Source organism: Eptatretus burgeri, chromosome 7 (genome assembly GCF_056783735.1).
Source record: "Eptatretus burgeri isolate ZD-2024b chromosome 7, Ebu_testis_v1, whole genome shotgun sequence".
Taxonomy (NCBI): domain Eukaryota; kingdom Metazoa; phylum Chordata; class Myxini; order Myxiniformes; family Myxinidae; genus Eptatretus; species Eptatretus burgeri.
This window is the reverse complement of record NC_140967.1, coordinates 103648992-103671317: the sequence shown is the minus strand read 5'-3', so window position 1 is coordinate 103671317 and position 22326 is coordinate 103648992. Positions and strand designations below refer to the sequence as shown.

Below are 22326 nucleotides of genomic sequence, written 5' to 3'. Positions count from 1 at the left end.
GGCAGAGCGATTCATCAATGTGTGCGCCGTCCCTCGGATGGACATTATACTGGGTGACCCGTCTGCCGACATTAGTTCGTGGACGTTAAACATCCCACGGTGTCCTTCGCAATGGACAGGCGAGCTGTCGCCGGCATAATGAACACGTTACAAACTCCTGCCCTGACTTCTTGTGTCAGAGTGGTGACCTGTCCTAGATTGTTACCCTTTCCAAGAAACTGCTTTGGCAGCACCGACACCCTTTATGGAGCATGGCACACGATGATTATCTCAACACTGTCCCAGGATGCTCTTCAAAAAAAAAACACAAAAAACAAGTTTTATTTATTTTGTCCCTTCCTTTACATGGTCAAACTATTTCCTTGTTTTCTATTAAACACCAAAAAAAACGTTCATGGTATTCTTCAATCTTACATTGTGTCCATCCTGTATTGTCCCAAGAATGTCTTTGTGAAATCTCATTTCTCCCGTGTAAACTGCCCCGATTTGACCGTAAAACGTCACGTTCTCGTGAATGTAAACTTAAACCCCCTCGGTGAAATGACGTCATTCTCAAATCATTGCCCGTCACTGTATTGGGGTCTCTCTCAGCAAAATTGGTGCAATTTTGACCCCCCCCCCCTTTCACCTGCAGTTTTCCCATTGCTACGAACACCTCACAGCGCTCAATCCTCCCAAAACGTCAACACCACTTCCATTTGATCAGGCCTATTTTATGTTGTTCGTATAGAAGGGTCAGGTAGGCATAATCATTCAGAATGACCTGCAACACCGGATGGAAATAAGAGTCACCAGCAGTGAGTGAACCAGAATCACATCATCGAACAAACCAGGTGGGGCAGGCAGATTATCCCACCCTGAAGGTCCTAACTCGTCTTCCTGAAACTACGAATCCCAATCCATAAGACTTCAGATGAATTTGAAACCACAACCTCGAGGATTCCAGTGCAGTCCCTACAATACCCAGAGAAAAATGCTTTCAGCCATTCCACTGCCCAACCGGAATGCACCTGTGTACGATGATGACGCACTATCGTCCCACCCATCAGGACACCTAAATCTCCATTTAGTGTTCCCCTATCGGGATGGAAAATCATGCAATAAATTGCGCAGCACTGCGGTGGAATCTCTTCAAAAGCCAAGGAATGAACGAGACTCGTGTCACCAATCGATTACCTTTCACAAGTAAGCATACACGACAGGAAGATTCCGACGTGTCCGTTACACCTGTCACGTCCATCACTCTACAGGCAGTACATATTTGTCCAAGGTATGAATCAAGAAACCAACTATTGTTTGAAAGCATTGATGCTACATTTAATTGCTGTGGGAATGCAGACAGGACGGCCAAACTAACATCCCCACCCCATCCATGCGATGCAGGCAATGTGTTCAAAGATGCAACGCTCCTTTGCTCGAGTCAGACCAGAACGGACGTTTTAGTCAAATTTGACTCTGTTATCAAAGTTCGAGCAAACAAACAAGTAAGTAAATAAATGAATAACTTGAAGGTGAACCATCCAAAGTGAGGCATCCTTTCAGGAAAATAATTTGTGGAAAAAAATCTAATCCAAACATACTAACTTCTCAAGTTTCCTTTCAATGGTCCCATCACAAACTGGTGTAAAGGTGAGTAGATGTGACAGCGATCAGCATTTTGGAGGTAAATAAACAAAATAAAGTGTTTTACCTGTAACTTCAAGTCTTGTAATCCTTTGGCACATTCAGCTTGCGGGGACGATTTGAAGTCGGCACAACTGTCCATCTTCCAATGTAAACGAGGTGTCCGCAATGGCTGGTGGACGAGTAGCTTGTTGCAGGTGGAAGGCAACTCAGAGGGGTATGGCGCATGCGATTCGGGCATAGGTGTCACAGAGTGCTGCAACGAAGTTCGAGATTTGCCAAGATGCGTGTTGGCACATGCCAAGTCTCGTGTGACCTGTGAGAGAGTTGATCGAATGGGGTTTGTGGTTGCAGTGCACAGCAGTACAATCCATCTCTGCATGAGCACCAACCTACAAACTTTTTAATTTAAAACAATTAGAATACCAACATTTAAACCCAGGGGAAAAAAAATAGTACGATAGTTGGTACCTGTGGTGGTGTGTCGTAGTCACTGTCTTTGCAGTCCTGGGAATCCAGTGAGTCTTCATCCACATGATATCTCGGGTCTCGTAGATCTTCCACCTTTTCTCTGCAGCCGAGAAGCCCGGGTGGCTTCTCATCCTTATGACCAATGTACCAATGTGACTTCTCGATCCTTTGGCAATGAGAACCGGATGGTTTCTCACCCCTGCAGTTGAGAGGTCCAGGTGACTTCTCACCCGTGTGGCTGCAGGGCTCCAGCAACTTCTCATCCATATAACCACGTGGTCTGGATCGCTTCTCATCCACGTTGTTGTGCACCTTGGATGGCCTCACGTCCCCGTCGCTGTTACAGTTTTGAGGTCCAGGTGACTTCTCACCCGTGTGGCTGCAGGGCTCCAGCAACTTCTCATCCATATAACCACGTGGCCTGGATCGCTTCTCATCCACGTAGTTGTGGACCTTGGATGGCCTCTCGTCCTCGTCGCTGTGGATTTTATATGGCTCAAAGCTCCCACAGCTCGAATGCAAACTACTATCACTGCTGCTTTGGGATCTCAAAGACGCACCTTTCATACGGCCCTGCATACTAATCGTTTCCTTCTCTCTGGGCATGTTGGCTTTCGGTAGTTCTCCATCTTTGCTACCTCGGGGATAGGTTTCTGAAACGCCAAAGCCTTTCACAGATGTGGGGTTGGCACAGGAGGAAGACAGGGCGTTAATTTGAATCCTTCGATTGTTGGTTACTGGTATGTCATAATCGCTCTCGGTTTTCCATGCAGAACTCGTAGGCTGGAAATTGCAGTAACTGCTGGCATTCTTTACCTTCGGGATATCATAGTCCTGCGCAGGGAGATGTTGTGAAGTCACACTGTTAGAACATAAGCTGCTACAACTTTATTCAACTTACAAGCACTGTATATTCGACACATCATAAAGTGCCATACAAAGGATCTACGTGTTCGAGTCTCCACACAATCCAAGCTGAAAACGAGCACAGTCGGGATCCAAGAAACACAAGAGATCATTGCAAATGTTCATGACTCGTACACATGGCGGGTGGTTATCGACTGTTCGAGAGATCACCCCGAATTATACCTGATTCATGTATATGGCGGGTTGTTGTCGGGCCGTGCAGAGATCACCCCAAATGTTCCGGAATCAAGAGAGATCACCCCGAATGTTCCCGATTCATTTCCACCAGCCTTGAGAAGTTCAGCATGGATGCCACAGATCCCTGGAGCTTTACCCCATTTCAACCGGTTCACCGCAGCCTGTGTTTCCACAAACGAAGGTGGACCACAGTTGATTGGAGGGTCAGCAATAGGGATTGTAACACCCCTGACATCCAACTCGACAGCTGGTGGATCAGCTTGGTACAGCCGCTCAAGGTAACCGGCCCAGCGGGCCTTCACTTCGGACTCCTCTGTCAAGAGCCAAGAGCCGAATGTTCCCGATTCATGTATATATGGAGATCACCCTTCGCGGTCGTGTATTTAATTGCGTCTTTCACTGCAACTTAAAGGCAGGTATCTTACCAATCCACCATAAAGTCCTGGAGGCCTATCTTGTCACAAACGCTACGTTTCGGGCCTTTTATACAATCCAACTGAAATCTACTGAAAAAGAGAGAGTTTGTTCTCATATCAAGCAAGTTTCTCTCAATGCACTTCAAAAACGAGAAGGCAGAGGACCTTCAGCAACAAATTCATGGACCACGGAGGATAAAACACAACCGGCAGATGAAACTTCATCAACCCATTTCAGAAACTATGCACATGTCAAGTATGGAGGAATTTCTTCTTTTTAAAATTTTTTAATCCAACCTCCCACAAATAGTCATCATCACCTCCCTTTTTACTCTTATTTTTCTCCATCTACTCCGCTCCGTCCCCGACTCCACACTGCTCGTGTGCCGTTTTGTAACATGTGAATGTCCCCTTACTGAGCCTGGCGCTGGAAATGCGAGTATTGTCAGAGTAATCGCCCACGATACAAATCATTGGACGTGTTGTTAAGAAACCCAGGCCTAACATCCACAGTTCTACACAGTGTCCTTTCTGTTTTTTCAGACGGGGGTCGAAGGCTCATGGAGGTACCGGTGCCCTCTGCATTCTGACGATCTCTTGTGACGTCATATTCTCTCCACAGTGGCACAATGAATGAGATATCTACTCACCATCCCGCTGTCCCAAACCCCATGGGATGCCATCCCACAGTGTTTGTCCATATTCGATCCTTTGAAATGCTGAATGTGAAGCAACGAAGCAGCACACACCATTCTTCAAGTCTTTGGTATGACTCGGTCGGGGTTTGAACCACTGACCTCCCAGACTAAGAGTGGACGCTCTAACCACGACACCACCAAGTTTGCATACAATACAATACAATACAAAGTGCATTATATACAATATGTGTGCAAATTAAATGTCATTGTCATGTGAACCCTCTAAACCCCGATGGTTAAAAGCCGTTAGGAGAGCGTTCAAATCTCCACCGTGAGAAATATGATATACATTTCATCTTTTGCAGAATAAGTTATTTTTCTTGAACAAATACAGTTAAAATGAGTTCCTTCACCCCTTTGCTGAATGAAGTGAAAACTAACTCTCTGTGTTAATAGAGTCTTGGAAAAGGTTAACCCCTCTCCACCCCTTATCCCCCCCAACCCCAACCCCATGCCGACTAAAATGTGAAAATAACAGCTGGAAGCAGAACTTGAACAGTTTGTTCTCCTTGTTGCGTCAAAAAGAAAGTCTTTGTGCCCAATATGGACTGTCCCACTTCAAACGAGGAAACGTGGACAAAGTGTGGCCGATGGGTTCACTCAGGTTCCCACCACCCTTAGCACAGACATGTTCCCACCACCCTTAGCACAGACATGTTCCCACCACCCTTAGCATCGACATGTTCCCACCATCCTTAGCACCGACATGTTCCCACCACCCTTAGCATCGACGTGTTCCCACCACCCTTAGCATCGACGTGTTCCCACCACCCTTAGCATCGACGTGTTCTCACCACCCTAAGCATAAGGTGAGATTTGCCGCACTCCACATCAGTAAGAAAGGACTCGAGACTGGATTGGAGTCTACTTTTTAGGGGACTTGGACTCGCACTCAACTCTTCAGGACTCGTATTCTGAATACGAAGAACTCAGACTCGGCCCGATTCCGACTCGAGTCAGGCAAAATTTAGTACACACTCAAACTTTTAGGCCACAGTACAAATAAAAAAGTGTACACCATAACTTTTAGGATACAACAGCAACAACCCACATGTACAGTAATCAGACCCAACCTTGTCTCCCACAAAAACGCTCATGCTCTGCAACCATGAAGAAGGTGATTTCAAGTTATAAAGGATTAATGGACAGAATGAAACAATCCTGTGCAGAGGAAAACGAAAACCACTCGGTCCGATGATCCAGATTTTCGGCGATATTAAACATGACGTCCTAGCTTCGTTTTATGATGCGGGATCCAAAACAAATTCTGTTCTTTCAAAGAGCACTTTTAACGATTTGCTGAATCACTTTAAACCAAAGCACTAAAAATGGCTTGACTTCAAACTAAAGCACTAAAAATGACAACTTTAAAGCAAAGCATGAAAAATGGCTTAACTTCAAACTAAAGCACGAAAAATGGCTTACCTTTAAACTAAAGCACTAAAAATGGCTTAACTTTAAACCAAAGCACTAAAAATGGCATATCTTTAAACCAAAGCACTAAAAATGGCTTAACTTTAAACCACAGCACTAAAATGGCTTAACTTTAAACCAAAGCATTAAAAATGGCTTACCTTTAAACCAACCACTAAATATGGCTTAACTTGAAACCAAGGCACTAAAAATGGCTTACCTTTAAACTAAAGGACTAAAAATAGCTTAACTTTAAACCAAAGCACTAAAATGGCGTATCTTTAAACCAAAGCACTAAAAATAGCTTACCTTTAAACTAAAACACTAAAAATGGCTTAACTTTAAACCACAGCACTAAAAATGGCTTAACTTTAAACCAAAGCATTAAAAATGGCTTACCTTTAAACTAGAGCACGAAAAATGGCTTAACTTTAAACCAAAGCATTAAAAATGGCTTACCTTTAAACTAGAGCACTAAAAATGGCTTAACTTTAAACCACAGCACTAAAAATGGCTTAACTTTAAACCAAAGCATTAAAAATGGCTTACCTTTAAACCAATGCATGAAATATGGCTTAACTTGAAACCAAGGCACTAAAAACAGCTTACCTTTAAACCAAAGCACTAAAAATGGCTTAACTTGAAACCAAAGCTTGAAAAATGGCTTAACTTTAAACCAAAGCACTAAAAATGGCTTACCTTTAAACCAAACCACTAAAAATGGCTGAACTTGAAACCAAAGCACTAAAAATAGCTTACCTTTAAACCAAAGCACTAAAAATGGCTTACCTTTAAACCAAAGCACTGAAAATGGCTTAACTTTAAACTAAAGCACTAAAAATGGCATATCTTTAAACCAAAGCACTAAAAATGGCTTAACTTTAAACCACAGCACTAAAATGGCTTAACTTTAAACCAAAGCATTAAAAATGGCTTACCTTTAAACCAACCACTAAATATGGCTTAACTTGAAACCAAGGCACTAAAAATGGCTTACCTTTAAACTAAAGGACTAAAAATAGCTTAACTTTAAACCAAAGCACTAAAATGGCATATCTTTAAACCAAAGCACTAAAAATAGCTTACCTTTAAACTAAAGCACTAAAAATGGCTTAACTTTAAACCACAGCACTAAAAATGGCTTAACTATAAACCAAAGCATTAAAAATGGCTTAACTTTAAACCACAGCACTAAAAATGGCTTAACTTTAAACCAAAGCATTAAAAATGGCTTACCTTTAAACCAATGCATGAAATATGGCTTAACTTGAAACCAAGGCACTAAAAACAGCTTACCTTTAAACCAAAGCACTAAAAATGGCTTAACTTGAAACCAAAGCTTGAAAAATGGCTTAACTTTAAACCAAAGCACTAAAAATGGCTTACCTTTAAACCAAACCACTAAAAATGGCTGAACTTGAAACCAAAGCACTAAAAATAGCTTACCTTTAAACCAAAGCACTAAAAATGGCTTACCTTTAAACCAAAGCACTGAAAATGGCTTAACTTTAAACTAAAGCACTAAAAATGGCTTAACTTTTAACCAAAGCATTAAAATGGCTTACCTTTAAACCAAAGCACTAAATATGGCTTAACTTGAAACCAAAGCACTGGACAACACGTCCAATAAGGGTTCCCACTTATTTTGAGATGTCTTTTTGAAGGACTTTTTAAGGACTTTTAAGGGCTAAAATAACCCCTTTTTGAGGACCATATCCTAGAAATTCCAGGAGTAAATTGAGGTGCATCACCTAGAAATTAACAAAGATAGTAAGTTTACAAAAATTCTATTTTAATAATGAACATACAGAACACAGCAGGAGCTTATTCAGTCGACAAGGCACAACGCGCCACACAGCCAATTGGCAAATTCACTTCACAGTTACTGTAGAATCAGCCAGGAGCAGTCACAAGTTTCCAGATGGCAGCACTCTCAATGCTAATGTGTTGTTATGTTAAAATGTTGTTGTAGGTGCTGCCACCTGCAAAGTTGCAGCAGCTCCTGACTGCTTCTACACTACAGAACAGTACATTTTGTAAGCTGCATGTCATTGTAATATCCAATTAGGACATAGCAGGCAAGGATTTAGCCTTCTCCTCAATTTCTCTTTCTAGAACTATGAGTTCCCCCCGTTTTTGCTTGGCAGAGTGCCTGAGAGCATTTGATTTTACCAGAAGACTGTGGCGAGTTTTGCCACCTTTTGCCTCAGCCTCGTCTGCATATTTTTCTGGCAATGTGGTCAGACCTTCTATGTCAGTTTCCAACACCTTTCTCTTTTTCAAACCATCCACTTCATCTTCAACCATTTCTCGTTTTCTTTGGATGGCTTCTTGCCCTTTCTTTCTTTTCTCTCCTTCAAAAAATATTGATGGTATTTATGTCAAGAACTGGAGGCTGAGGATAGCAGTTCCTTTGTGATTTCAACTTTGAGCATTCCACCAACCAGTACAAAATAATAAATAATCTGCCTGAGTGCAACAAGGATGCCTTCACCCAGGTTGTCCTTCTCTATCTGTATGTTGAGGGAAAACCCCTCTCAACAGACGCCTGACCATGGGAAACTAGCAACACTTTACGAACTACCCCCCCCCCCCCCCACAACTTCTCAAACTTCTTGTTTTAACCCACACATTCATAGAGTAACACATCTACCCTGTCATCTTCAACCTTGAAGTCCTTGAACCTAGGCTTCAGTTCACACCCTGCTACATCCTGCAGTAATTCTTTGTAACTAGCAACCAACATATCTACATTATCACCATCAACTCTGTTCAGAGTCACCAAATTTTCCAACAGGCATTTGAATTTGGACTTTGAGTGTTCTTGATCAGTCACCATCAACCTGGGATCCAGAGAAGCCATATTTCTGGTTAAACTATACTTAAGAGGAGACCTTTCAAAGATTTTGTTGACACATTTCACCACAAATAGCCTACATTCTTCTTTGAACTGAAACACCTGGCGTTCACTGATGGCCTTGGTTCTCAGGAGGGACTTCAGTTCACTTTCAGCCTTGAAACCAACTTCAATCTTTTTGTTTTCTACCCTATCCTTTTCAAGATCCACGTTTAACAAGTCATATGCAGTAGAAGCATTTTGTAATGCAACTGGCTTAACGCACCTCTCGAACAAATTTCTGATGGGTCCCTTTCTTGTTCATGATATTGAGAGACTTATTGGCTTGTATGTTTGGTACAAGGCTAAAAATGGTTCAACTGCACTGGCTACTGACCTGAAAAAAGAGTTTTGCGACAGACAGCTTATCATTCATTGCACCATGCAGAGTTTTGTAAGAGTTGCTGGTTGGTTTCGGCTTCTTCTTGCTTTCACATGCCTCAACAAATAACTTCAGGTGAGGCCACAATAGAATAACTCTGCTGCAGACAGGACCATTGTCAACCCACCAACCCACCTGTGCTTACAAAATTTCAATGGGAAGTCTTTACACCCAGTTACATCAGTAAAATCATCGTGCCTGGCAGAGGTATCTTTAAACAGGTTGTATGGACTGGAGAGAATATCACCAAGATCCCAACCAGTCTCACGAGCACCGGTCTGGAACGCCCCATGAATGACATGGAGGCCACAGCTCCCAATATTCATCAGGCCCATATCACACTCATCCTTAATTTCTTTCCCCACTTTGTCATAAAAAGACCAATTCACTGAAGATATCCATAGATACCTGTAACAAACCACTTCTACGTAGATTAGAAGTTGATGCATTGAAGTGTTCCAATAAATCAGTTGCAGCAGCATGACCAATGAATTGTGATGTTAGGTACCTAGTGTGGACTTGGTCATGGTGCCAAAGTCTGACATGAATGTCTAATTGTTTATTTTTAATCTTTGTGTTCATGCTTTCATCGAACAGCAAAACATATTCACTGTCTTTATTTATGCGACTCTTTAGAAGAGAAGAGAAGTGAGGAGCAAGCCCAAATTGGCAGAGATATCTACATTTTGTTTCACCGCAGGCAAATGTTTCGGCAACAGGATGCCCTTGAAACATCCTTTTAAATAAATCAGAAGTTCGCTCACACGAACGAAAGGAATAATGCGACTCGACACATTTCATTGCCCACAACACTTCTACTATTAGAGTCTATGTTCCACCACATCCAGGTCTAGAAGAAGCTGGCACTCGAACAGGATGAGCAGCAGCCTGAGGGGCAGCAGCCTGAGGAGCAGGGGCAGTACGTGCTGGATTTGCATCTGAGGTTGTCGCAGCTCCCGTATTAAAATAATCTCCCATTCCACCCAAAGTTTAACCTACAGCCCTCATAGCTGAAAAATCGAAAAGTACCAGGTATATATTTACATTGTAATCAAATACATACCAGATACCATGCGTACTGCGAGACAATTCGGTCAATTACTCAATGCCCAAAAGATCGTTGATCATATATCAGAATAGGCAAACACAGTTTCACTCACCTTGTAGATGTTTTTGGCCTTTACCATGGACGGTGACGGCAGAAACTCCCAAACTTTTTACAGAGAAAGATTTGCGGCACACACGACAATGAGCAGAAGATCGACATCCAGGATCTTTCTCCAACCATCCTTTGAATAATCTTTGAAAGATTATTCCATTTAATGTATTGTAATTTCGTAAATACACTATTCTTTTGTAAATGCAATATATTTCGTAAATACGTAAATACACGATGACGGGTCTCGCTATTGGCTTAATCAAGGCACGTGACGAAATATCGGAAGTTGGTGGCTTTTTTTTTTCTTCTTCTTCTTATTCTTCTTCTTCTTCCTCTTCTTGTTCTTGTTCTTGTTCTTCTGGTGAAGACAAAACCTTTAGGACGCGGCTCTTGGACACATTTGTCCTTGTTTAGAATACTAGTGCGAGGAAAATGAAACACCCTTCACCAAATAACAGGAAAATCCGATTTTTATTGACTTTTGAACATTTTCCTGAAATTTAAGGACATTTAAGTACTTAAATTGTACAACTCAGAAATGTTGGACTTTTATGGGTTTTAAGGACCCGTACGAACCTATAGTGGGGCAACTTTGCTAAATATAGCATAACAATTGTGCATTTTGTGAGGAAAGCACCAAATTTGGCACATGAGTAGCCTATCATATTATGAACAGATTTGGATATTGGACCATCTCAAATTCAGCCACTGATGGCTGTGGCAGCCATTTTTCAAAATGGCCACCAGTGGTTACTGTTATGACACATATCTATCTGCTTTACTGGAGAGGAATGCAGGTTGATAGTGAAAGTTTATTTACTAATAAAGGTCCAATAATGGTCAAAGAAAGTAACAATTTGATTTGGTTGAGAAAAAAAAAGTTAAAGTGGACTAATTAGTCTTATTATGACACAGATTCTGAATGAAAATCAATGATAAACATTCATAGCACTATTGGCTTGGCACGTGGTAGTAGAAGTGGTGTGCGTGCATATTGACCCCGGAATCGCGCACGGTGGAGTTGCCAGCTTTCACTTGTTGACTCGATTCATTGTTATTTTGTTCTGTGCCCATAGAGTTCTCTATGCTATCCCATTGTTAACCGTAGTTCATCAAGTTGAGTTTGGTTTGCGGGGTGCAGTTTGGTCATAGGATTATCTCAGTCACAGATTACCGGGTTACGAGGTTCTGCATTTATTTCTGTTCTGCCTTCACGGCGCCAGTTCCAGTTTGCTACTGAGTGAGGAAGTTCTTTCTTCATACCGGCGTGTTGGTGAGATATCTTTACCATGATAACTCGTTATTTTTCGGGTTATCTTCGTTCGATTGATGGCAATGCCAAACCATTTGTAAGTAGTTTTCCATTTTCATGGCTAAGCTAATTCGTTTTGGTCAGTTTGTTGAGTAACCCTTCCGTTTTCTGAAACTGCGTTTTTATTGACTCTTACAGTCAATCGCAACACATCTCAGCACATCGGCTCGAAGTAACCTAAATATGGATGAATTCGGTCGTATTGGGAATGAAGCCATGTAACTCAGATGATGGGTGTGAATTGTCTATGTGCCGTCACCAGCGTCTGTAGAAGATTTTACAAGTGGCAATAGTATTTATGACTATGGGCTAGGAGAAAACCGGTTTAATTCATAACTAATTTATCCTACATTGTGTCATTGCAGATCCTGATGGTGGTGGTTGCTGGTGAACAGAAGATACCTAGTGTAACATTGAACAACTTGACCATGTCCAAGAGCTTCCAATTGGTTGGCCTTGAGCGTCCTGTCCCATCAACATCAACGCACCCAACTCAGACTAACTGGAAGCTGTGTATCATTTGCCAAGAGGACAAAGCAGAGTCTCTGACATGTCCTTCACAGTCCAAGCAAAAAGACTCTGGGAGTGGGTACAGTTTTTTTTTTTTTTTTTTTTTTTGTATACCTTGGTCGAGGCTCGTATGAGAGCGAACACACAACTCACAGCAAGGAGGCATGAGACAAGAGGGGCGGGAGTGGAAGGGACAAAACATTGGGGAACAGACACAGGTGAACTGTGGAAGGGAGAGGGATGGGGATGGGACGGGGAACATGGCGAGGGGAAGATGGACATTAAAGGGACTTTCAGGAAGGAAAGCAGGAGAATTGAAGGAAGTGGGCTTGGGTGGATTATCGGGGGTAGAAAAGATCGAGGATTTGGATGGGGGAAGATAAGAGGTGGTGGTGAACAGCTGTTTTGAAAGCCTGGAGGGAAGAATGGGAAAGAATAGAGTGAGGAAGTTTATTCCAAAGGCGGGAAAAAAGAGGAATGAAAGAGTGAAGATGAGCAGTGATTCGTGATTTTGGTAGTTTTACCAGAAGGGGTTGTTGGCGGACCTTGAGCGCCCTGTGGAAATGTGGCTGGGACAAATCACAGAGAGAGCAGGGGGGCAAGGCTGGAGAGGAGTCGGTAGAAGACAGAAAGACCACCGACCAACCTGCGGTGATTGAGTGAGAGGCCCAAAGACTCAGCTTCATTGCGGGAGATGCCAATGATCTTAAAAGCCCTGGTTTCGACAGCGTGAAGTCGAGAAAGGTGGGAGGCAGGAGCACCAGCCCAGAGGGGAGAGCAGTACTCCATCAGGCTACGGACAAAAGCTTTGTAAGTGGTCAGGAGCTCAAGAGGGCCGAGGAAGGACTTTGCACGACGGAGGATTCCCAGTCGGCGACTGGCTTTTGAGGCAAGGTTGGAAATGTGACTTTCCCAGGAAAGGTCATGGCAGATAGTGAGACCCAGAAGCTTGAAAGAAAAGACTTCTTCCAGAGGATTGTTGAGAAAGTGGATGGGGGGGTTTTGTAAACGGTCCTTTCGAAGAGACATAGTGAGAGTGTGAGATTTGTCTGGATTGAAAGACATGTTCCACGTGTTGGACCAGTTTGTGATTTTATCCAGATCTGCAGTGAGCGAAGAAGCTGCTGCTTGCCGGTCTGAGGGATGACAGATGGTACGGCAGAGGGTGGAGTCATCGGCAAAGAGAAATAGAGGATTTTCCAGAGAGTCCGAGAGATCATTGATGAAAACCAGAAAAAGAACAGGGCCCAGAACGCTACCTTGAGGAACTCCAGCCTGCACAGGAAGAGGGGATGAAAGAACTCCATTTAGGGCCACACGTTGACTGCGACAGGAGAGGAAGTCTGCGAGCCATGAGTGGAGATGGCCTTGAGCCAGTTCACTCGCAGCCAATTTGATCAGATTCAGTGAGCTTGGACAACTTCCAGGAACACGTCAGTTGGAAAGACTCAACGAAGGGTATGGCATTGAAGCGGCCATGGTTGCAAACAATGCTTTGTACCATCAAACATGCAAGCTCAAATATAGCAATACAAAATTGCAAAGGGCAGAAAAGCGAACACTCATGACAGGAGAGATCCATGACGTACCAGATGCGTGCAAACGCACCAGATTTCATTCAAGATCATCCAGTACAGAGAAGGCCCAAGAAGCCCAGTGTTTCTTCTGCAGACAACCCTGGGAACCGATAGTGTTCATGAAGTTGCAACATTTCAAATGGACAGTGACGTTCGAGACTGGGCAGCCATTCTTGAAGACACAGAACTGCTCGGCCGACTCAGTGCCGGGGACATGGTCGCCCAGGACGCCAAGTACCATAAGAAGTGCTTATCAGTGCTGCACAACCATGACATGTCGGTATTCATATGAATGAGACGCAGCCCATGATTCGTTTGCAACCATGCTCAACAACCACTGACTTTACATAAGCGATGTTGGTATTCATATCAATCAGACACAGCCCGCGATTCGTTTGCCACCATGCTCAACAACCACTGACTTTACATAAGCGATGTTGGTATTCATATCAATCAGACGCAGCCCTTGCTTTGTTTGCCACCATTCTCAACAACCAATTTCTCTGAGTGAGATAGTCGTCCGGTACAACAAATAATTAGCAGCCATCTTGCAAAATGGTGGCTATCTTTAAACTTGAGGTGGCTACAGGTTATGTTTTTCTTAATTCAGCTTTTAATAAATGTTCAAACCAATGTTAAAGTGAAATTATAGTAACCACTGGTGGCCATTTTGAAAAATGGCTGCCACAGGCATCAGCGGCTGAATTTGAGATGGCCCAATATCCAAATCTGTTCATAATATGTTGGCCTACTAGTGTGCCAAATTTGGTGCTTTCCTCACAAAATGCAAAATTGTTATGCTAAGTTGCCCCACTAATAGCAAAAAATGGAATAACTTTAAACTAAAGCACTAAAAATGGCTTAACTTTAAACCAAAGCACTAAAAATGGCTTAACTCTAAACTAAAGCACGAAAAATGGCTTACGTTTAAACTAAAGCACTAAAAATGGCTTAACTTTAAACCAAAGCACGAAAAATGGCTTAACTTTAAACCAAAGAAAAGCACTAAATATGGCTTAACTTTAAACCAAAGAAAAGCACTAAATATGGCTTACCTTTAAACCAAAGCACTAAAATGGCTTAACTTTAAACCAAGTCACTAAAATGGCTTAACTTTAAACCAAAGCACTAAAAATGGCTTAATTTTAAACCAAAGCACTAAAAATGGCTTAACTTTAAACCAAAGCACTAAAAATGGCTTAACTTTAAACCAAAGCACTAAAAATGGCTTCACTTTAAACCAAAGCACTAAAAATGGCTTACCTTTAAACCAAAGAATGAAAAATGGCTCACCTTTACACCAAAGCACTAAAATGGCTTACCTTTAAACCAAAGAATGAAAAATGGCTCACCTTTACACCAAAGCACTAAAATGGCTTAACTTTAAACCAAAGCACTAAAAATGGCTTAACTTTAAACCAAAGAAAAGCACTAAATATGGCTTAACATTAAATCAAAGCACTAAAAATGGCTTAACTTTAAACCAAAGCACTGAAAATTGCTTAACTTTAAACCAAAGCACTAAAAATGGCTTAACTTTAAACCAAAGAAAAGCACTAAATATGGCTTAACATTAAATCAAAGCACTAAAAATGGCTTAACTTTAAACCAAAGCACTGAAAATTGCTTAACTTTAAACCAAAGCACTAAAAATGGCTTAACTTTAAACCAAAGCACTAAAAATTGCTTAACTTTAAACCAAAGCACTAAAAATGGCTTAACTTTAAACCAAAGCACTGAAAATGGCTTAACTTTAAACCAAAGCACTAAAAATGGCTTAACTTTAAACCAAAGCACTAAAAATGGCCTAACTTTAAACCAAAGCACTAATAATGGCTTAACTTTAAACCAAAGCACTAAAAATGGCCTAACTTTAAACCAAAGCACTAAAAATGGCTTACCTTTAAACGCTATCAACGCTTTTGTCTGAAGCGTGACACAAAAATAAGGTACATTTTCCTTCTAGTAATAAGAATGAGGTTTTTGGAGTGAAAAAGAAACTGTGAATGAGTCATCGATTTAAACACCGACTAATGCGATCTTTCTTAAAAGTAAGCCATGTTGAAAAAAATATGTTTAACGAGAACAAATCAATAAGCAACTGTTTTGGACCGAGTCCAACAGGGGCTAATAAACATCGTCACATACTTTACATTGTTGTACTTGTAAACACAAGAAAGACGATTATTTGGACAGTCATGTGAGCAGGTTATGTGTTAATTGACGTGTTCTGAAAAACCAATGAAAAAACAATTATATCTCACTCTCGATAGGCTAAGATGATGCCTTCCATATCTCCGTTATTATTTGAGATAGAACCTCGACATTTGGTATGCTTAACCACAAATGCTACCCTCGGGATGTGTTAAGATCTGAGCACCATAGCTTGTTGGAAATCAAAACTACAGCGGTTTCTGAGGGTTACGATAAGGGATTTTCCTATTTTATTTATTTTGTTATTTTCTAGGAAAACAAAGTCACATCACAGTATGAAAGGGATTTCTGTGAGTTCAGAAAGTGGCCAGAATGTGAAATCTGACCAAACCTGAACGAATTGGAGCAAAAATAATGGTTTGGGTTACGGTGAGGGTTATGAATTTATTTATTCATTTATTATTAAAAAAAAAATCATACCAAGGTGTGCAGGGGATTGCTACGATTACAGAAACTGGTCGGAATGTATGTCTGGTGTTGGCTTAATGGCTAAGGTGGTGGGCTTGGGATGCTAGGGTCCTGAGTTCAAATCCCGCTCAGCTGTTGAATTAATACCAGGTGGGGTTAACTCGACCTGTCATCCTTCCGATGTCGGCAAAATGAGTGCCATCATGCTGGTATACTGTTGGAGTGGTGACCCATCCAGGATTGTACCCAACGGCTAAGGAGACTTGGCAGCACCAACGCTCTGCACAGAGTATGGTCCCAATGGATGGATGGATGGTGCTGTAAAAGACCATGTTTTTAATGGTGGTACATGATCTGTGATTGCCAATGATTTATAAGGTGCTGTTCAAACATTAATTAACGCTATTTTTGCTAAAAAAAAATCTGACAACCCCTCACCCCCACCCCTCTCTCTAACACTCCGTAATGCTGGACCAGAGGCAGGCAGCCTCGAAGATATTACGGGCATTAATGTGGAATGTTACGACAGCAAGAGGGCCATAATATGGAATAAAATCTTGATGCAAGCAACAAATTACACTGTTAGTAAGGTTTGATATTTACTGTAATTGTCTTCATTTACATAATACATAAACATATATAAAAAAATTTTTTTTCCACTTTCCAATACTTGTTCAGCACAGGACTCGGACAGCTCAGACTCAGACCAGGTGAACTTCACTACAACACTGCACCATATAGGGCGAGTCGACTGCTGTTGCGTGGATTTGTATTTAGCAACGAAGGGTAGAGATTGAATCCAAAAAAAAAAAAAAAAGCAGAAAAGAACCACATAATAAAAAATGAAGAAGGTTTCATTGGATACATAAAATATTTTTACATTGACCATCCATGTAAACCACCCTCAAACGTTGGTGTCGCCACATTGTTACAGAACTGAAAAGGGCATTCAAGAAAATTCCACTCATAAAGAAACCGATTTGGAAGGAAAAACAAAGGAAGCTGGAGGGAAGTCGATGGCGCGTCGTCGCAAATCCCCACACTTCCCACCCAAAGCAATGTTGAAAGATGGCAAAAAGTTCCACCAGGAATGACCCAAGATCAAATTTTGAGTTACTAAATCTTGTTTTGACCCCTATGACCCGAAGTCCACATCCCCTGGGGCATGAACCGGGGGTCAAATCCCCAAAAATTACATATTTCATGCATCCCCAAATGTTGATTGAATCTACAAAGTTTCATTTCAAAAATGTTTTAAAATATGCTCTTCGTTGCATTTTTTTGGTTTTTGACCCTGCCCCAGGGCCACAGTGGGCGGGGCCAAAAATGATGCTATTCTCGCACATTTGTGCAATGTGATGATCATAACTACTAAGTGTGGTGAATTTCTGCACAACAGTTTAGGAGGAGATAGGGTGACAGATAGACAGACAGACCGGATTACAATATCCCCCAAGTTTTCTTCAAAAGCATCGGGATAATTACAAACAATTGGTTGAAGGCTGGCCATCGTTGTATCATCTCTACGCTCCTTGGATTAATAACACCTTGATGATCCATAAGAACAACACAAGTGGTGGGGGGGGGGACTTGGACACGGGAGACCATTTGGCCCATAATGCTTGACATATCCATTGCATTCACGTTCACAGCAAAATCACGAGCATGTGTTTTACTATCTGGAGACCTGTTTGATGGTTGGAATTATTATCGGAATCTTGGACATTACAATCCCACGTCACCCCACAAAGTATTCTCGGTTTCCCATAAGCAATCCTTTGTTACCGTTTCATCCAGGCTGTTGGCCATAGGCGAGAAGAGTACGTTTGCCATCGCACAAACCGGTGTGGGCACTTCATAAATGCTGTTATTGGTGGGATGCAAGTGTGGTGGTCGAAGGCCTTGTACGATTCCTGGCTGTAAAACAGACACAAACCCCAATCAAAAAAGAAAACTCCAATACAGTACAACCAATTGTACATTTTTTCAAAGGGAAAAGTATGTCGGGATGTTCCTCCAAAAAAGTGGGTAAACAAGGTACGGATGGTCACAAGAAATGATAGTGTGAAACCATCCCTACATCCCTCTTTGAATAACGGTTGTCCCTTTTTCATCGCTACCTCCGCCACCGAAGGTCAAGAAGGTGATGTTTTCACCCCTGTCTGTCTGTCTGTCTGTCAGTCGCAAAATCGAAGATTTTTCAAGTATATTGGTCAGGCCATTTTGTTATTCTGTCTGTCTGTTTGTCAATCACCTGCAGGTCACAATTCCAAACCGATAGTCATGAATATTTCCCGAGTTGTCGAGGTCGTCTCAACTGAGAAGCCTATGGATTTTGAGGTCAAAGGTCATCTTGAGGTCAAATGTCTAAAATAGTCATTTTTTTCATCCGATTGACTTGAAATTTGAACAAGATTTGCACATTGTGTCACTGAATTGGGAAACCAAGTATTTTGGAGATCATAAGGTCAAAGGTCAACTTCTAAAATCATCAAATTTCATCTGAAAAATCGTCAATTTTCATCCCATTAGCCTGGAAATTAAGCAGCAATTGCATCGTGCATCGCCGAATTTGGAGACCAGCCTTTTGAGGTCAAAAGGTCAAAGGTCAACTCAAGGTCAAACTTCGAAAATCATCAATTTCAATATGAAAAATAATCATTTTCATCCGATTGACCTGAGCTTTGATTAAGATTGTCAATTTTAATCTTAATGAAATGGACAATTTGATGTATCCATTGCAACCTTTGGAGAGGGGGTGGATTTTGCAAGTATCGTGCTCTGCACGACATCTTTTTTTTGTTTGTCTGTCTGTGTGCACGATATCTCAAAAGGTTGTAAACAGATTCGGATGAAACTTGGTGGACAGGTTAGGTGTGTGACCACGCCGAATTGAATCGATTTTGGTGAAGATCCGAATCTGGACCTGGATACGATGATTATTTCATTTTTAAAGTGATTCTTCACCATTGAGAGATCGGCCCAAAAACGACATACAACATGATATTTCGAAAATGTAATGGGCCCGATATGTTATCGTGGATCAGGCATTGCGTGGCGGAGATATGCGCTCTACCGAATGTCCTTTTAGTTAACTATGTTCTGCTACTGATTTACAAATGTTGTAATGTAAACTTTATAGATGTGCTCACATTGTATTGGTACTGTACATTATAGATGATGTGATATTCTAAATAGTACGTACTTTATAGAATATATGTGTGTGTCGTTGCTGTCGATTGGCCCTGTGCCTGCCCTGCACAAAGAGGGTAGCAGCACAGAGACAGCCGATTGACCTCCTGGGAGCGAACCAGAGATTCCTCACATACAAAATGTTGTGAGGACGAGGAATGGTTGGAGGGAATGGGCCAGTTCACGGGGACCGATTGGCGCTACGATTGTGACTATGCTCCTCTGATGAATCCGAGCAGCAGGGAGGAGTGCGAAAGATTTGGCCCCCGACTTCCGTTGGGGGGGGGGGGTTCAACCATCACGAAGAAGCATCCCTGATAATCCATGCATATGTATTATTAGTACACACAACCCTGATGATATTCCACCATTACCACAGCCATAAAGGTTGGCCCGTGGGCGGGCAGCCCTGCCCTCCATCAGGCTGATTGACAGTCGTGGTCCCGCCCACCCCTTTGTTCCTTTCCTCTTCCTTAATCACAAAGGAATGCAGTTTTGCATACTTTTCGTGGAATCCTTTCGAGCCATTAAAATTTTGATCAGTTTGCATCTTCCACCTATAAAATGCAGTCCGTTCATGTTTAAACCAAGTTCGTCACTTAAACAAATTTTGAGTTAGTCTGTCAGAAAATAACAACAACTTGGAAGCATTTTGACCTTTTGACCAAACTATGAATTTGTATAAAAATACTGGATTTGTATTGGTTTATATGGCCCCCGTCCCCCCATCTGGTTTCACCGATGCATGTGACACGCTTTCTCATCTGAGCATGCGCGTAGCAAGGTTCAGGTGCATCGAGTAGGTGTGAGGAAGGGCGTGGCCTTGCCAAACTACGGAAGCATTGGTTGAGTACGAGAGAAGTGGCCTCTCAGATGTAGCTTAAGCAACTTTTTAGAGAAGATAGTCCAAATTTAGTTTTGTACATAGTGGGTCGGGCTGACATGTTTTTCTGCACCATCCCTTCATAGCGAAAGCTAGCTCACTCTCTGATGGAATCACTCAAAACATTGTGGGACATTTAACATGACACAAATGTCAGATGGCATTGTAGAGGAGGTACAGCACAGCTGGAATGCCACCTTGATGAATTCAGCAGTTATAATGTTCATTCGAAGAATCTAAGCTTGTTCCTACCTTCCTGTGGTGGTAATAGCTGGTCCATGGGAATAGTGTTTGTGGTGGTGAGGAGCTGTTCTCAAAATGAGCAGGAAAAGCTGACATCGGAGGTGCCATACAGGATGCCATCCAGGATGGCACGGGCTGCTGGTAATCTGAAGAGTCCGCAGCCAAGCTGTGAGCCGGGACTGGCAAGACCCCAGAGGGAAGCAGTTGCAGACGGTTGGCCGGTGCAATACCTTGCATCCCATGCAGGGAACACAACCACCACCCTTGCAGGCCTTGGAGGTCTTGCGTTACAACTCTGAGGACATCTCCACGGTGAAATGGCAGCTCTTCAGGACTTTCGGCATCGTTGTCAAACAATGCTTGAGCAAGCTAAACGTGAAAAGAAAGAAAGTCAGTTAATGCTTTCCTTGAGGCTGTCCAATAGTTGCAAAGAAAATAGAAGGAAACACACTGGCCATATGGCCCATCATACCTGCACCATACCAACATCCACATGCACTGAACCAAAATGATGCAATAATTTTCGATAGAGTCCAGTGATATTGTTACAGCGGTCTCATCGGCCAAACAACTGAGACACCACGGGCCGGATCAAAGGCCTGTTTCCTCCTGTATCAAGCCCAATTTGGGACACCATGGGCCAGATCAAAGGCCTGTTTCAGGTCAGGTCAGGTATGGGAGCATGTGCCAGAACAGCACGTCGCTGCGTCCACTTTCCGCCGGTACTCCAGGGGCCTCCGTCTGGCCATCCCCCAGGCAGATGCCAGGCCCATCCCCATCTCCTTGAGATGATGGTCAACCTGTTGCAACCATGAGGCATGTGGTCGACCCACTGGCCTCCTCCACTCATGAGACTCCCTCGCTGAGAGAATCTGGTGAGCAGGATCAGAGTCAGGAAAACGAGCCACATGTCCATACAGCCGCAACTGACGCTCACGGACTATGCAGGTAACAAATCTCATCCGAGTCTCTCTGAGCAACCGCTCGTTGGACACAAAATCCGACCAGCGATAGCCAAGGATTCTCCGAAGAGACCTGGTACCAAAGGAATTAAGTCTCCGTCTCACATCCTTGGTCAGAGTCCAAGTCTCGCACCCATAGAGCAAGACTGGAAGTACCAAGGACCTGAAGACTCGGACTTTCGTCCTCCCGCACAGGTACCGGCAGCGCCACACCCCATGATCCAGTGAATCCATGACTCCCCAGGCCCGACCCAGACGTCTATTGACCTCTGACTCGCAGCCAGCAGAGACATGAATATCACTGCCAAGGTAAGTGAATCTCTCCACGACCTCAACATCCTCACCACAAACAGACACAGACAGGACAGCAGCATCCAAGATGTCACCGAAAGCCTGGATCTTAGTTTTGACCCAAGAAACCCGTAATCCCAACGGCTCCGACTCCTCATTCAGCACCTCGAGGGCCCCCAAGAGGATGTCTAAAGTCTCCGCAAAGATGATTGCATCATCTGCAAAGTCAAGGTCCGAGATCTTGACATTCCCAAATGACGCACCGCAACTTGATCTCTCCGACATCCTCCCTAGGATCCAGTCCATACAAGTGCTGAAAAGTTTGGGGGCAAGTACACTTCCCTGACGAACTCCAGTAACAACTGGAAATAAGTCAGAGATGGTACCACCACACTTCACAGCACTCTCAGTACCAGAGTAGAGTTCAGACATCAGATCGATCAGTTTTGGTGGCACCCCACGAAGACCAAGAATCCTCCAGAGGACATCCCGATTCACTGAATCGAACGCTTTACAGAGATCAACATCGGCTGCAAGCAGCCCCTGCCGAAACTCTCGTCTGCGTTCGGTGA

The 22326-nt window shown here is 42.8% G+C and overlaps 1 protein-coding gene across 1 annotated transcript in view; it reads right to left on the bottom strand.

The window, feature by feature from the left end:
* Positions 1-22326, bottom strand: part of LOC147023976 (uncharacterized) — a 41745-nt gene that overhangs the window by 2453 nt on the left and 16966 nt on the right. Inside the window, exons 2-5 of the mRNA XM_085890078.1 lie at positions 20511-20870; positions 17969-18100; positions 2095-2928; positions 1691-1939 (exon numbers count right to left, since the gene is read on the bottom strand). Coding sequence (XP_085746204.1) covers positions 1691-1939; positions 2095-2928; positions 17969-18100; positions 20511-20870 — 1575 coding nt within the window. The remainder of the gene's footprint in view (positions 1-1690; positions 1940-2094; positions 2929-17968; positions 18101-20510; positions 20871-22326) is intronic.